The sequence below is a fragment of the Cygnus olor genome, chromosome 8 (genome assembly GCF_009769625.2).
Source record: "Cygnus olor isolate bCygOlo1 chromosome 8, bCygOlo1.pri.v2, whole genome shotgun sequence".
Classification (NCBI taxonomy): domain Eukaryota; kingdom Metazoa; phylum Chordata; class Aves; order Anseriformes; family Anatidae; genus Cygnus; species Cygnus olor.
Window position 1 is genome coordinate 5,751,202 of NC_049176.1, and position 15,043 is coordinate 5,766,244.

Below are 15,043 nucleotides of genomic sequence, written 5' to 3' on the forward strand. Positions count from 1 at the left end.
AATAGGACTTTTTGACTCTTGGACTTGATTTGATCTGTACAGTGTACTTGAGCTAGCAATGTAGTGGATAGCACAATATTTGTGACCAAAACGTGTGAAGATCATTTAAACCAAGACACCTGTCTTAAGTTATTGGGATTTAGTATCTTAGAGCTCTTGGGTTTGGGTACAGGGACTCTTAATTCCTTTTTGTCTTTCTGATGCCATTTTATTTTGTGTGACTGTCCTTGAAACCTGAAGGAACAGTTCCAAAGAGCTTCCACAACGGCTCTGATCAGAAACAGTAAGATCTGTGGAGTACTGATAGGTCTGATGTGGTAGCTAGCAGTACAAGCTGCGGCATGCGTTTATCTCCTGGTTGTTGGAGAAGTTCTGTAAAACTTCATCAGAGGTATTGTGACAGTTCTCCCAGGAGGCATGGTCACAGAGCTTCTTTCTGACAAGAGCCTGTTCAATTACTCTGTTCTGAGGTTAAAGGTGCAATAAGTTTAACATTGTGAACTTGAAGTTTCCACGTTTTGCTATGTGTCCATAATGTTTGATCATATTGACACAGCTATGTAGTCATTCCTCTTGAAGCCTAATCTGTCATGGAAATTTCCTGTAGCTCCAAAGGTAAGTACTTATCTGGACTAATAATACTAATTTAAGAAATATGCTTCTACTTAATTACTTTTCTTTCATTTTGGAGATATTACCTAATTAGCTGAACATTATTTCAGATATTAAGAGGTAGCAAATTGGCATCCTTTAAGTAAGGATGAAGGCTTTGTGACCCTAACAATTTATATCCATCTATTGCCACATAACTATGCAGGGAATGGGTGTAAATAAAAAGTTACTTGTGCACATCTGACTTCTGAACATGTTAGGAATGGTATTTCGATTCTCTGTATTGGAAAAAGTAATCTGGACAGCAGGGCTATACATCAGATTGCATTTTGTGGGAGTACTTGTGTGCATCTGTCTTCACATGTTGGTAAAATATTACTGAGCTTGTAGTTTTAGTATTTAAAGCTGAATATCACTGTAGACTCATAATAAAAACAGTATACAAAGCATCAGGAAATCTTAAGGGGAGGCTAAAAGAATTAGATGACTTCCACTAACTGCTACATGCTTGAGCACTTCCTTGATAGCTGCAAGTGCCTGTTAGAGAACAAAAGTATCCAAATTCTTTACATGAAAGGAGGAAAGCTGTGGTCTAAATTTAAGATGATTCCAAAAGAAACTTACTGCCTTAGACTTTTGAAAATCCAGTCACTTATCAAATACTGTTGCAAAATGTGTTTTTATAACAGGAAAACTGTGAACAAAACTTTTTTTCCCGAACAAGTAAGAAATTTCAACTATTAAATAATGCAGGGCAATTTTAGGCCTTCTTTTTCTGAAGAAGGACTTGATTGACAGTCAATGCAAATCATTTTCTAAGAAGCAATGTGATTTCTTGTGACATCTACACTCAAGAGTCAGATTCCTATGAGATGGTTTAATGTAAGAGAGCAGAACCTGTGACTGAGCCAGTACAACCGTGTTCTGCAAAGAAAGGAAACTTTTCACAACGCATGGCATTTATAACCTGAAAAGTGTTCCAAACAAACCTCTTGACTTTGGTAACCTTATTTCCATAATTTTCTGAAGACTGTTTTTGTAAAATATCTTTTAATAATTTTATGTATAACTGGAACTCTTGAACATGTTTTATCATATTTGCTATGTTGGCTGAAAAAGTAACCACAGTGGAGTATGAAAAAGTTCTGCCTTAAAAAAAAAAAAAGCTAACAATGTTAGTAATAAATGGCGTTTGTTAGTTACCTACAAAGCAGAAAATGGATTGAAGAGGTTGTTGTTTACCCTCATGAGTCACCTCAAAATTGTAAAGAGGAAATTTACTCTTAATTAAAATTAAGATTGCCTTAGATTGCCTCAAAATAGTTTTGAGAGCACCTAAACTGTTGCTTTTTTTTTTTAAATGAGTTAAGTTTTACTCTTTCTTTTGGCCTTCACTACTTCAGTGTATTAGGTCTAAAATGCACTTAGTGATTAGTAACCATTTTGGAACAGCTTTTAAAACTGATCGCTTTACAGGGAAAATTACAGTTCAAGGTAACTAATATCTCTATCTATGTCCAACTGCATTTAAAAAATGATCTCATCGTTTAGGGCTGAAATTGAGTGTTCCGGATTAGATTTCAGATAGAGCTAGCTGTTCAGTTTCCCTCCTCCCTGTCTTCAGCTGTGACTGTTGCAATTAAGCATAGATGTCGTCTTTCCAGCTTCAGGGAAAGAGCAATAGGGAGGATGGTGTTAGCAACATCCTTAATATCCGAGATAGCTCTTGGAGAGCAGCAGAGAGGAAGTTAACCTTGGGGAAGAAAAAAGCCAGCAGTGACTTCTCACCATCCTTTTGAGATCATCCTTGAGACCAGGACAGTAACTTGCCCAGAAAATGAGTACTTTGTGGGAGACTGAGTAGTTTTAGATGGGAGAAAGACAAGGCAATTGAGTACTGGAGAGTAGCTTGATCCGTTTGTCTTTGGTGGAGGGTTCCTCTGATGGGGGATTATAAAATCAGTAGAAAAGGCTTAAGGAAGCGAAAGATGGGTTACTGGAGGAGAGGACAAATGAGTGTTGATAGCAGGAGTAGGCAACATGAGGTAAATATGATGGATTTAAACAAATAACTTTGATAGAATTAGTGAAGTTTATCCCTTCAATCCCAAAGATTTAAGCAGCTGAAAAAAAGCAAACAACATCCTAATCTTAGGACTCTTTGAACTTACCTCCTTGTCTGAACCAGAATTTCCATCTAGACATGTTCTGCATTGTTCTTTCCTCTATAAATCACTGTAACAGAATTCAGAAATAAAGATGATTTCAATGAGAGTAAAGCAGCTGTTGAGGGAAAAGCTTTTGAAACTGTTTTTGGCATTTTACATAAAGAAATGAAGCACAAGACTACTCTGAAACACTTGCAAAACAAGGTAGAATAGATTCAGGTAAGTCATAGCCAGAGTTTATTAATAGAGTTATTACCAGAGTTTATTACCTAGTTTAATCTGTAATTGGATATGGTTGTGCTACAGAAGCCTGCCTTTTGTTATGTACTATTAGATAAACAGTAAATGTCATGTGACAGGGTAGAATGGCATGATACTATAAAGGCAATAATGTAGGTAACAATTTTTTAAATAATGTGTTATAAGATAGGGGTGAGAGAACCCTGCATAACACTAAGCCTTAACTATCCAATATAACTTATTTGCAACTTATTTGGGGTCACAGTGTTAATAAGCTTTACAAACATCATGAATTTGGAATGAATGTGCTGTGTGTTCTTACCCATTCCAACAGAGCTTCCAGAACAGGTTACTGAAATGATATGAAAGTGGTATGGATGTTAGATACCAGCTTGTAAACTGGAAAACAGTAGGCTGTAGAATGTAGTCGATGTTACTCAACTGTGCGTTTTCATCAGATAAATGTAGTTATAATAGTTTAAATTTATGTCCTGGGAAAGGAATCCCAAGGAAATTACTACAACTATTACTACTACAAACTACTACAATTTTTATGTATAATACCTCCTATCCAGTTAGGAGCGGTTCATAAAAGTTCTTGATTTCTTTTTTTTCTCCACAAACAATAACAGTATAAAACAAATCAATTAAAATCCTCATTTACTTGCTTCTGTAGTCTAACCACTACTATCCCAACTGAAACTTAACTTCTCTGCATTCACTATGCAGAGAAATGATCCAGTTGAGAGGCATCTGTGTAGATAAGTGCTAGTGATCCTTATGCAAGAAATGCATTGAGACAAACTTTTTTTGCATTAATTCCAAAATATTCCTGTGAAGCTCCAGTCACAGATACTGCGTGATAGCACCCATAAAGGTTACTCTGGAGTCAACAATAGAATAGAAAAGTTCTAGTTTGTGCTGCCTTTACTCACATAACTTCTGATTACATTTTAACAATCTAGCGTGTATTGACAAAAATATATTGTTCAATTAATTTAAATTTTACCTGAATATATTTTCTTAGGACAAAATGTAAGCTTTGGCTCCTTATCGGTAACTGGAGATACTACCAGTGTGTAGACATCCCCACAAGGTATCTCAGTGATATCACAGTAACTTCGCCCAGAGCTAGGAGTACAGGTGAAATTGCCTTTTGAACCACGTAAATCACTATTGTAGCTCTTGGTTTCTGCAGAAGCTCGCCAGTACACCCGGATACCGTTATTGCCAATTCTGTATAGCTTCACTCCAGAAGGACAGCAAGCACCTAATAAGACATTCAATATATCAATAACCTTATCTGTAAACCCACAATACATTATAGTGCATTTATATCATGTGACATTACTACCACACTAAATACCAGCATTTCAATGAGCAGTTAGCATTTAGCAGAAAGCCAGAATAATATTGAATAGGGAAGAAAATGTTCTATCAGACTCATATTATAGAGCTGGAATTCGATACTTGTTCTATACACTGGAGTATTGTTGCTCTTGCCTGTCTCAGGGAGGCTCTAGGGCTACCTAGAAAGGCAAGGATCCTTTTGTGGACTCCAGATTTTAATTATGCTGTAGCATAATTAAATATTTGGTTCTAGAACATTGTTATTAAAACTTCTTTATATAGCCCCTGATAACAGTTATAAGAGCAGGGGTTGAATGATATGTGAAATTAATCCAAAGTGCATTTATGTAAAAGAGGGAACTGCAAGTGTATCAACTATTTCTTGAATTTCAGCTTCGCTATTTGTATGAGAGGAACGCTATACCAAGTTTTATATTAGGTCTTCCCAATTGCTTTTATTATTTACATACTGGAAGAGTATCCTTGATATGTGCAACTGGATGTCAAACCAGTTTCACTGATTGCTCTCAGTGATACTGTATAGTTGGTGCCACATGTGATGCATCCCAGGAGATAGTAGTTTTGAAGAGTATGACACTTTGCCCATCCTTTTGAAGACTCCAGCATTGTTACATATGTCTGAGCACCCATCCCGGCAGACCAGCTGATGTTTGTTACAGACTGTGTCACTTGAGTCAGTGTCAGGTCGTTAGGGCAACAAGGAGCTTAAAAAGAAAAAAAAAAATTAATTTCTGCTTTTTACTCGTAGAACTGAAATAATTCTGAGGCATTGCTACTACAGTATTACATGTTGAAGAGTGAAGGAATGAAAGCTTGCATACTTTTCTATATTAGCATAGTGAAAAACAGTCTCAGGCTGTACCTATAGTTTGTTTAAGCAGGGTCCATCTTTACCCGTCAAGTCATATGACTCAGTCTAGCTCTGTCTCTGTTTAAATTTTCTTTCTTTACAAAATGAAATGACTGTTAACAGACAAACTGCCTGCTAAAAATTGACACTGGCCTACATTTATCCCACAACTATGCCTGGGAATTATCTGGGCAAACAATATAGGACAAAACTGTGCTAACAGATTAATAGCAGGAAGGGTGGTGAGATGTGCTTTAATCTGTTCTTCAGACTGTTTCATTTGTTGGGGTGGACACCACCTTATTGCTTCTCCTGGCAATATTAGAAAACAAAATGTTGATAAGGAATTTATGCAATATATTAGTGGATGATATTACTATAGTTGTTAGCTGTGACAAATGATAACTGATTGCACTTGCATTTCTCAGTATCAGTCAAGTGCCCTTCTCTCTCTCTCTCACACAAACACGTTTAAGCAGAAGACATCCAGCAACAGAAAATATAATTTACATGTGTGGTAATTAAAGTAAAAATATAAACAGAGTAGAAATATTTTAATGTCAAGATGCTAAATATTTTACAATTCCCACCTACCTGTCTCTAAAGGAACACTGTAGCTGGGTAAGCTCTGTCCCACCTGTGACCTTGCTATAGCACTAACAGAGAAAGCAGATCCACAGGGAAGATTAATTAGGGTACAGGAGTTTCCAGAGCTTGTGCAATGCCAAAGTCCAGCTTCTCCTCGTGCAGTTACGGTATATGTAGCTTCTTTGTTAGACTGCCAGTGCACAGTGATTACAGAAAGAGCCTCCTTTGAGATATTTTTAATTTCAGGACTGCAGGGAGCTGAAAAGTTTCATATTAACAGTTATTAAACACTGTTTATGCATACTAAATCAATTACACATGAAAATTACCTTCCAGTGAGAACTGACAGACTACTTCAGAAAACTATATAATCCTTAGGGAGTTACTTCTGGTGAGAATTTAGAACTTGTGAGAGAAAGAGCAATATAAGTATTTTGCATAGAAAAAGAGAGATGAATTGTAAATCTGAGTTTCAAAAATTGGAGCATTGAGTAGCTTTTAATCCACCCCCTTTTAAGGTCCCCAATTACAATATATTTTTAAATATTTCCAGTAGGCTTTTTCATTTGGGTTAGTTACAGTAACTTAGCACTCCCTCTATTAATTTTTTTCACCCTCTATTAATTTTTTTCATCCATTAATCATCGTAGCCTAATTATTTCTAAAGGAAAATAAGAAAGATCATAATACCTGTTGCCACATATTTAGGTGTGCATGATGTGTTGCTGCCCCTGGTCTCGCTGAATGAGTAAACAGTGATGTTGTAGATGGTGTTGCAGCGCAGAGCAGACAAGGTGCAGGCCATGGCGGTGTCGTTGCAGAGCACAGCACTGCTCCCCTCAGCAGCTTTTGTCTCGTACAGTTCAGCACCGCGGACAGGAGCCCAGGTCACCTCCACGGTGTCACTTGCCACCAGGACAGCATGGAAGTCGCTGGGGCAGCAAGGTGCTGGGAGAGGCAAGAAAGAGGTGGAAACTTTAGCAGGAACAGTGACCGGGCATTAAACTGAACAGTGTTTTGTCATTTACCTCTGTGCTTCATATCTTAAATCTCCAGAAGTGTTTTATTTTGTATCCCTCCTTTAATAGAGGGCATTCTAATGTAACACACAGTATTTATATATACATAGAATTATATATGTCCTTGATTTAAAATTCCAAGTAACTCTAGTAACATTAAAGTAACTTCAAGTAACATTAAAATTCTAAGTAACTCTAACAATGTTCTTCACATTTAACTGGTTATTTTTAGTTTTCCAAATATGAAAACCATCTCTAAAGAAGTTTAACACTTTTGTACATCCTTCTCAAGGCAACAGAAAAAAATCCAGGGCTAGAATTCAAATGTCATCCCAGGACTGTGTGTTGTTCATACGTTCCTGTCTAATGTTTGTAGAAGGTAAAGCTATCTTCAAGTTTGTAAGTATGTTGCATTTGACTAGTTAAAATCAACTGCAAGGTGAAGTGGTTATTTTTCTCTGCCAACTTCTGTGTGTTTTGTCCCCAAATTGAATAAAAATAGTTCAAGTCATTATCTTCCAAAAAACAAAAACAAACAAACAAAAAAAGTCCAGTCAGCTCTATCATAAATACAGTTAACGGATCCAAAATGAATTTGCAAGAATACATTAATACTTACCAGTGGTGTAATTGAATACATCACCTAAAGGACTCTGCCCTGCCTTGTTGTATGCAAAGACACTAATGAAGTAGGTGAAACCGCAGTCTGATTGGAAATGGCATTGAGTATGTGATGTGTTGCAGTGCACTTCCAAGCCATCATCACTCTTCACAAAAACCACATAATAATGGCCAAAACTGACGCTGGACCATGATACCAACAAGTTGCCAGGTTCATCCTCTTTAATTGATATATTTCCTGGTGCACAAGGGACTGAAAAAAATAAAAATGAAAAGAAAGAAAAAAGAATTGTCATCAGAATATTTTTAAGTTATACTTTATGGAAAAAAAAAAAGTAAAATCAGGAATAGAGGAATATACAGAATTATTCTACTCAGCTTGGACATTTAGCATTGTCTTGATCAAAAAAAGCAACTCATACCTCTTTACAGAGGATGCTACTTACATTTAGATGAAAAGTAGTATGATTTTTACAGAACAAAACAGATCTTACCTTCATCCCTTACATAAAAGAGACCTGCTTAAGGAGCCCCCGTGAAGAAAAAGAGACACTAGTCAGTATTTGAAAAGGAATTGGCACATTCTGTGCTCACAAATAGCAGTTTTGGATGAAAACGAGAATAATATCTTGAATAGCTGTTGACATCCAGAAACCTTTATGTGAAAACACTTTATATACTGATATGAAACTCACTGACTCTGTCTGACGTAGAAGAGTCTTTTGCTCAGGTTTCATTTCTGGTGTCATACCAAAATTTCACAATAAACTTCTAACTCCTTGTTTGTTTGTTTGTTTCCTCAAATAACATTTTTCTTTCCTCTCCTGGTTCAAAAAGTATAGCTTGCTGCTACTAGAACATAAAAGATCTAATTGAAGCAACGTTGGTTGAGAAGATTACAGCCCACAGCTTAAAAGTGTCTCTTGCTAAAGGCTTTCATCCCATTAGAACTACTTCTGAGTTGCTCACATGGGTGATCTCTAACTGATACAGTGAGAGGTCAGAATGAGACAAGTAACGTTAAATAAATCAGTAAATTAAGTTCTGTCCTTAAGATAGCACATAACAAAAATGGTTTAGGTCTTGCTTGCATGAGCCATTCATCTAACAGATCAGGAAGCATAAATCTGTGACATGGCAGTGGTGCTAAGTAGCTGAGACTAGCAATCTTTTGTACTGACAAAGCTGCAACCTGCAAACAGCCTGTGACTACCTGAATTCAGTTTCATGGCACCATTTAGCTGGGAGTGGTTATTTGTTAACCTGCTTTCTAAGTTGCAACTAAATCTAGCCTAGAGCACAGCCTAAGGCCTCCATGCTATTTCCTCACAGACTTCTCACGATCTATTTGGAACAGATCTGCTATTCCTTAGTTTTACACTCAGAAAATTGACTTTAGAACAAGTACTTCTGGTAGGAGGAAAATGCAGGCTTATTGTTTCAGCTAACAATATATACCCTGATGTAAGTTTCTCACAGAAATATGGAGAAAATTTAGGCTATTATCCCCTTAGTACAAAAGTATATGGTATAGTTCATGCGCAAAGTTCAGAAGCAGAAACAACTATTTGAGAATCATGAATTGTACTGGACTAGCATTTGAAGTTAAAGAAACGTATGTTAAAATGCCATAAGCTATGTAAGAATCAATGATTCACATACTAGTTTTTAAGCTTACTGCATCAGTAGGTTTACTGGATCCAGCATCATTATGTGCTGTGACAGAAACAGAATATTCAGATCCACACTGGAGTGACGGTACCACGCAGGAGGCAGACGATGTGCTACACTTCAGTTTCAGGAGTCCACTGGAGGCTGTCACACTGTAAGTTAGAGCTCCTTCTGCTGGCATCCAAGAAACAACAGCTCTTAAAGCACCGCTACTGAAAACTACTTGAACATCCACTGGTGCCTGAGGACCTATGGTATATCAATTGGGAATAATTGTAAGTACAACTTTGCGTATGGCCTACAGACATGAAGTTTTTCAGAACTTGCAAATGAAGTACAATTTTTTGTGGTGCACACCTTACCCTTGTTAATATTAAAGTTGCAACATAATTTTCTAAATAAATGATTCTATTTGTACGCTGACATAAAGCTTTCTGTTGAAATTCCTTGCCTTATTTGAACAGTTGCTGTTCGCAGTTAGAAAAATCCCCCAAACAGTTTAAGCTTGTGTAATCCTTACCCAGGCCTGTAAATCTTCAGTGGTAGTTAATGGCATGTTTGCCTCAGTAATACTCATTAGACATAGCCACACTATCTGGTTTCCATGAAGTTTGAGATGGGCTAAGATTTACACGATATGAAAATCTACCCAATGTATCTTTGAAAAACATAACTCAATCATACACACACAAACTCTTCTTGGTAAATCTTTTTTTTTTTAATGCTTACTTAGTTTTAGAAAATAAAATTTCTTACTTGTTCTTTGGTTGTATGTGAAATCATCTCCAGGAAGCCCATTGGCATTCCAGGCATATGCCTTGATAGTATAGAGAGTTCCAGGATCTAAATTTGTAAATACGAAGAAAGTATTGGTGGTGTTCTGCTTCAGCATTCTGCCCAAACCATCCGATCTCATCAGGGACACAGAGAATCCAGCCGCCATATACACAGCTTTCCAGCTCACTGCAATGGAGTCACAGCTCAGGGAACTAACAGACAGAACTGGAGCAGCCAGGACTGTTGAGAAAGAACATCAATTTAGCTTTCAGTTAGCTAGTAATACAGTTTAGAAGGTCCAAATTACAGACGAATACACAGAATACAAAATCAACAAATTATTAAAACAATAACAACAACAGAAAGACAAATTAGTGCAAGATTGACAGAATAAATCAGGAAACTGATTTAGTAGATCCATTATGTAACAGGTTTTGTAAAGTGAAAGAAACTCACATACAATGCATGAAAGCAGAGGGTGCAGAAGAATGAAAATCACTAAGATACTGTATTTCCCATCACTTAAGTTTTGCACTGTCTTATTATTTTGTACTTTGTTTTTTCATGTATTCTATTCTCTCAGGATGTGTCTTCTGTTAAAATAAAATCGGTATATTCATACAGACTCTATTAAAACTTCTTTATTAAACATTTAACTTAATGTCAGAAAGCAAACCACCAAGTCAGACTCATGTCCTGCTCATTAAGTCAGTCAAATTCTAGTCCTCAAAAACTGCAAGGAGAGTATGCTCAATACAATTTAAAATACAAAATTATAATAAGTGGTACTGGTACATTTCTGGGCTACACTGTTTCTTTTTTGTTCCATATATATATAAAATATATATTTAAGTTATACTATATATATATTTAAGCTAGGATGCTTCCATGAGTGCTTTATAGTATAATATTAAAGAATTTGAAATAAAAGTAAAGTCCACCTGTTTTTGCTTTTCTGGAAGGTGAAGGCTGGCTTTTTCCTCCTGCATTTATAGATCTGATAGTGACTCTGTATGAGGTGGCAGGTTTCAATCCCATAACTGTACCCAGTGAATTTGTGACTATAGTTTCAGTGCAGGAATCTCCATCTTGTGCAGACAGTAGGTAACCAGTAGCTCCAGGTACCGCTCTCCATTCCACTGTGATACTGTTGCTAAGTTTTGAGTAAGCCTGATCAATAACAGGTATGTCTGGAGCTAAAACAGAAATAACAATAGATGTGCTGACATTGGGGAACTCAGCCCTCTAAAACAGTGTGCTCTGAACATTGCACAAAGACTGATCAGAACAAATGGTCTACACTTTCTATTAATGTTTTAAATTTATTATTCAATTTTAAAAAGTTAAATAGTACAGTGTTTACTTTTGTTTCAGGAAATAAAACAGATATTTTTCAGTGCATGCAGTACAATGACTACTGAAAACTGTAATATTTGGGAACTCTTAGAAGACTTGCTACTGGTATGACACACATTTGTCTTTCAAGGGTGAAAGACTCTGCATCAATTAGATTGATAGGTACTGTTTGGGAGGATGTGGCTTTCTAGGGTTTTCATGTTATACAGGTCTGCTTGTCTTTCCCACCGTTTCTCTGGACAACTTTTTCCAGTGTTTGACAGCCCTCACAGTATAAAACTGTTTTCTCCTCTTCATATGGAATTTGTGTCTGAATTTGTGCCCACTGTCTCTTGTCCTGTTATGGGTGCTACCGAGAAGTCTGGTTCCCTCGTTCTTTCCTGTCAAGTAAGTATATACACATTGCTGAGATCCTCCCTGAGCCTTTTCTTCTCAAAGCTGAATGGTCACAACTCTTTCAGCCTCTCCTCATATGAAAGACGCTGCATACCTCAAAGACAAATGATCCTGCACTAGGTCTAAAACAAGTGTAAACGAACATTAACAAAACACATGTAATTTTCAGGTATTCTACATCATCTTTAATCTTCCAATGAAAATATTTTAGTACTCTTGAAATCACTATTGAAATGGCCACGTATTTGGGACATCAGTGTGCTCCTTGAGGCAAAATTACTTGTAGCAATGCAGCTAATTGGGGATTTCCGAGATCGCAGAAAATATTAGGCATGGGTGTACAAACCTTGAGCATTATCTCTGCACTCTTAGACCCAAGCATTTTCTCATTTGGTTACAGTCATACATCCTCTTTTGCCCCCTCTTAAAAATGGTAACACATTCTATATCATGATACCTATGGAACATTTGCAGGTGTGTCTTTCTCTGTCTTTGGGCAAATTGTCAGCTACCATGCTATGATCTTATTTTTCCTTTTAATAAATTATCTTCATAAGCAACTCATTAAAAAATATGTGCAGGAAACCCTTATGCAAATCTAAGAGAGTTGCTTGCCCAAAGGTCAAGTAGACAATATATAGCATATGATTTATATCAGAAATAAATTATAGACCGTGAGTCATTAACATCGGTTCTCAGATAACTAATCTATCACTAGAGGGGTTTTATATTTATCAGCATAAACACTGCTACTTTTTAATTTTGATGCTTAATTTTTATTGTAACAATTCCTTTTATAATGAACATTCTACTATAAAAATAATGTCTATGTCTAAAAATTATGAGTTAGAAGTATTTTAAAAACAGAATTTCGACAGATTGTTTTCTCAATTACAGTTCAGCGGTGAGATGAGAAAGGAAATTGTTTTTTGTAGATTTTTCACTATCCATCAATGACTTTATGCCACAAGTCCTTTTGCAAATGAAACAAAAATATAATTTATCAGCATCAGTACTGAAAAATGTATCCAGCTTCACATCTGCATTTGTAATGAGAAGGTGGATGATTTGGAAAGCTGCAATCTGAGCGAGCTGTGTGTGGCAGCTTAGGGAAACATGCATGAAAAAAAGAAGAGGGGAAAATGAGCTAATCATGCTACTACTGAACTCGGTATGAGGACCAACAAAAGGCTTCAACAGGAATGGCAGCTATTCCCTACAGGTACAATAAACACCAGGGATGAAATTCCAGTGCTACAGAGGTCAATGGAAATCATATTTCATGTAGGTTCTCTTACTAACCTGTTGACTGCATAATCTGTGTTTCAGCCAGAATAATTCCATTCTTGTCAATGGCTTCTGCTTGTATAGCATAAACAGTATTGGGAATTAATGAAGTTAGCATGCCTGTAAATGTAGCATCACTAAAATGAGCCAGTAAAGAATGGCCTACAGTATTCACAGCTGTAGCTGTGATTCTGTAGGAAAAGGCTCCTGAAACCTTGGGCCATCTGAGATAAATGCTTCTTGATGTCACATCACATATAGACATAGAGAAACCTAAAAAAAAGAAAGAAAGAAAAAAAAACATCACAACCAGAAAAACATTTCAGTTAATCTAACTCTAGCAAGAAAATCAGTAAATCTAACTCTTGCTCGAACAAGACTCTAACAGTTCAATATATGTAGAAACATGTACTATCACCCTTCTTAGAGAATGAATTGATTCTAAAAGCATTCCTTGCAGTCTTGCATTCCTTGCATTAAACTAGTTAGCATGCATGCTTAAGGCACTAGGAGCTGTTGGCACAAAATGTGAGATTGTAGGAAGTATAAAATGCCACAAAATATTAAAAACATTTAGTGCTTAGGAGATAATACCAATGTCATGGCATAAGTGGCCTGTGAGAATCTTTGTGCGAGTGTCCAACAGAACTGGGTCTCTTCAAAATGAGATTTCAAGTTTATAAATATATCAACATAGACTTTTTTTGAAACTCAATCAAACTTGAAAACATTTTTTTGTTTATAAAACTGTGAAAACTTACAGAATTTATTAGATATCAGAAACTTCATAGCCATTCAAAAATAAGCATGCACAAACAAAATGTCATTTTGAAGATTTACCTGTGCTAGATGAAAAAACCTGAAAAAGAAGATGTAAAAAATTAGAAATACAAAGTGAAATATTTTACTTAGGAAATTAAAAAACTCCTGATAATATTAGTAACAGCTTAAAACATGACACTTTTTAGCACATCCTACTGATGTGATGTATTTGTTCCAATTCTTTAAGCACAGACAGTTTGTACAACCAGTGAGATATGGTACAGATGTGCAGATTATACTACTTCATTTTCCTCTCTGAATCTGCCTGTTGATTTAGTGTTCACTTGCTGACAGACTTTGAAAGGACCCTAAAATACTATTTTATGTTTGACCCTTATTTTCAAAACCTAGCCAGTCACTTGTAAATATTTGCATAAGGGTAACAGTAACAAAATATGAATGTGGAAGTGGGATAGTCTCTATCAAATAGCTTCTAGCTTTTAGTTTACTTTTACAAAGAGCACAGTATCATTCTAGAAAAATATTTTGAAAGAAAATTAGTTGCACTCACCATTTCTAGGCTGTTGAAAACCAGTCCAAGGAATACTAATGACTGACTTTTTGAACCGCACATCATGACAGAACTTTATTCCAGGCTTCACATTTGGATGAGTTCAAGCCGATGCCTGTGATGACTGGAAATATTTCACAGCAGCACTGTGGCCACAGGTGGGTTTACTCGCGGGGATGAGGGCAGGCTGCCTTAGGTTAGGCCCTCCTCTGTGACAGGAAGTGAGTCCCACACAGAATGGAACTTTTAGGCAGGCAGGTGTTTTTTCTTTTTTTTTTTTTTTTTTCTTCAAGATACAGTTTCTGTATTGAGTATACATGATACATGAAGTAATTAAGCTCAACACAAATTAGGAATTTGCTGTTCAGCTCACTGTTGCTATTTTTATCCACTTACAAGCACCTTTTTTCTGTCTGGAATTAACCCCTCGTCATATTTTGAGTGGAAAGATGTTGTACCAGCTTTATTGTCCCTCAGCCCTTGTGCTGTGCGAAGAGAAACAGACATTTCCCCAGTTTTTCTGACTCCTTCTGGGATTTTTTACAACACGGCCTTTGCAACTTCAAGTTAAAACTTCATATCGCTGATTTTACGGGCTCGGAAAGGGGATCTTGTTGTGAACCGACAGGGCTGTGTCGGATTACTTTCTACAGAGAGTCTGGGGGGCGTTTTTACGGGGAAGCCCGGCAGAGGAGCTGTAGCTTGGGACTACAGAGAGGGCAGTGTCACGGCGGGCCAGGATCGCGGCTCACCG

At 36.7% G+C, this 15,043-nt stretch overlaps 1 protein-coding gene across 3 annotated transcripts; it reads right to left on the reverse strand.

Moving 5' to 3' along the window:
- Positions 1-1,988: 1,988 nt before the first annotated feature.
- On the reverse strand, positions 1,989-15,003 carry FNDC7 (fibronectin type III domain containing 7). 3 transcript variants are annotated; one of them, XM_040566163.1, is made up of 13 exons: positions 14,290-15,003; positions 13,797-13,815; positions 12,972-13,229; positions 10,859-11,113; positions 9,897-10,157; positions 9,132-9,389; positions 7,468-7,722; positions 6,520-6,777; positions 5,836-6,087; positions 4,841-5,095; positions 4,030-4,290; positions 3,343-3,372; positions 1,989-2,847 (listed from the first exon to the last, which is right to left on the reverse strand). In XM_040566163.1, the coding sequence occupies exons 1-13, from the start codon at positions 14,353-14,355 to the stop codon at positions 2,810-2,812; spliced, it is 2,466 nt and encodes an 821-aa protein (XP_040422097.1). In that variant the 5' UTR covers positions 14,356-15,003; the 3' UTR covers positions 1,989-2,809. The 3 variants fall into 3 exon arrangements, with proteins under 3 accessions (XP_040422097.1, XP_040422098.1, XP_040422096.1); XM_040566162.1 differs by lacking the exon at positions 1,989-2,847 and having other exon boundaries at positions 2,870-3,372; XM_040566164.1 differs by lacking the exons at positions 1,989-2,847; positions 4,841-5,095 and having other exon boundaries at positions 2,868-3,372.
- Between the last annotated feature and the right edge of the window lie 40 nt (positions 15,004-15,043).

Excerpts from the sequence above, each read along its gene's own strand:
- FNDC7 (XM_040566162.1), bottom strand. The coding sequence starts at position 14,355 with ATGATGTGCGGTTCAAAAAGTCAGTCATTAGTATTCCTTGGACTGGTT. Across the intron at positions 6,778-7,467 it reads TGTATTCAATTACACCACTG|CACCTTGCTGCCCCAGCGAC; the intron begins GTAAGTATTAAT and ends TGCCTCTCCCAG. Across the intron at positions 6,088-6,519 it reads ACCTAAATATGTGGCAACAG|CTCCCTGCAGTCCTGAAATT; the intron begins GTATTATGATCT and ends GAAACTTTTCAG.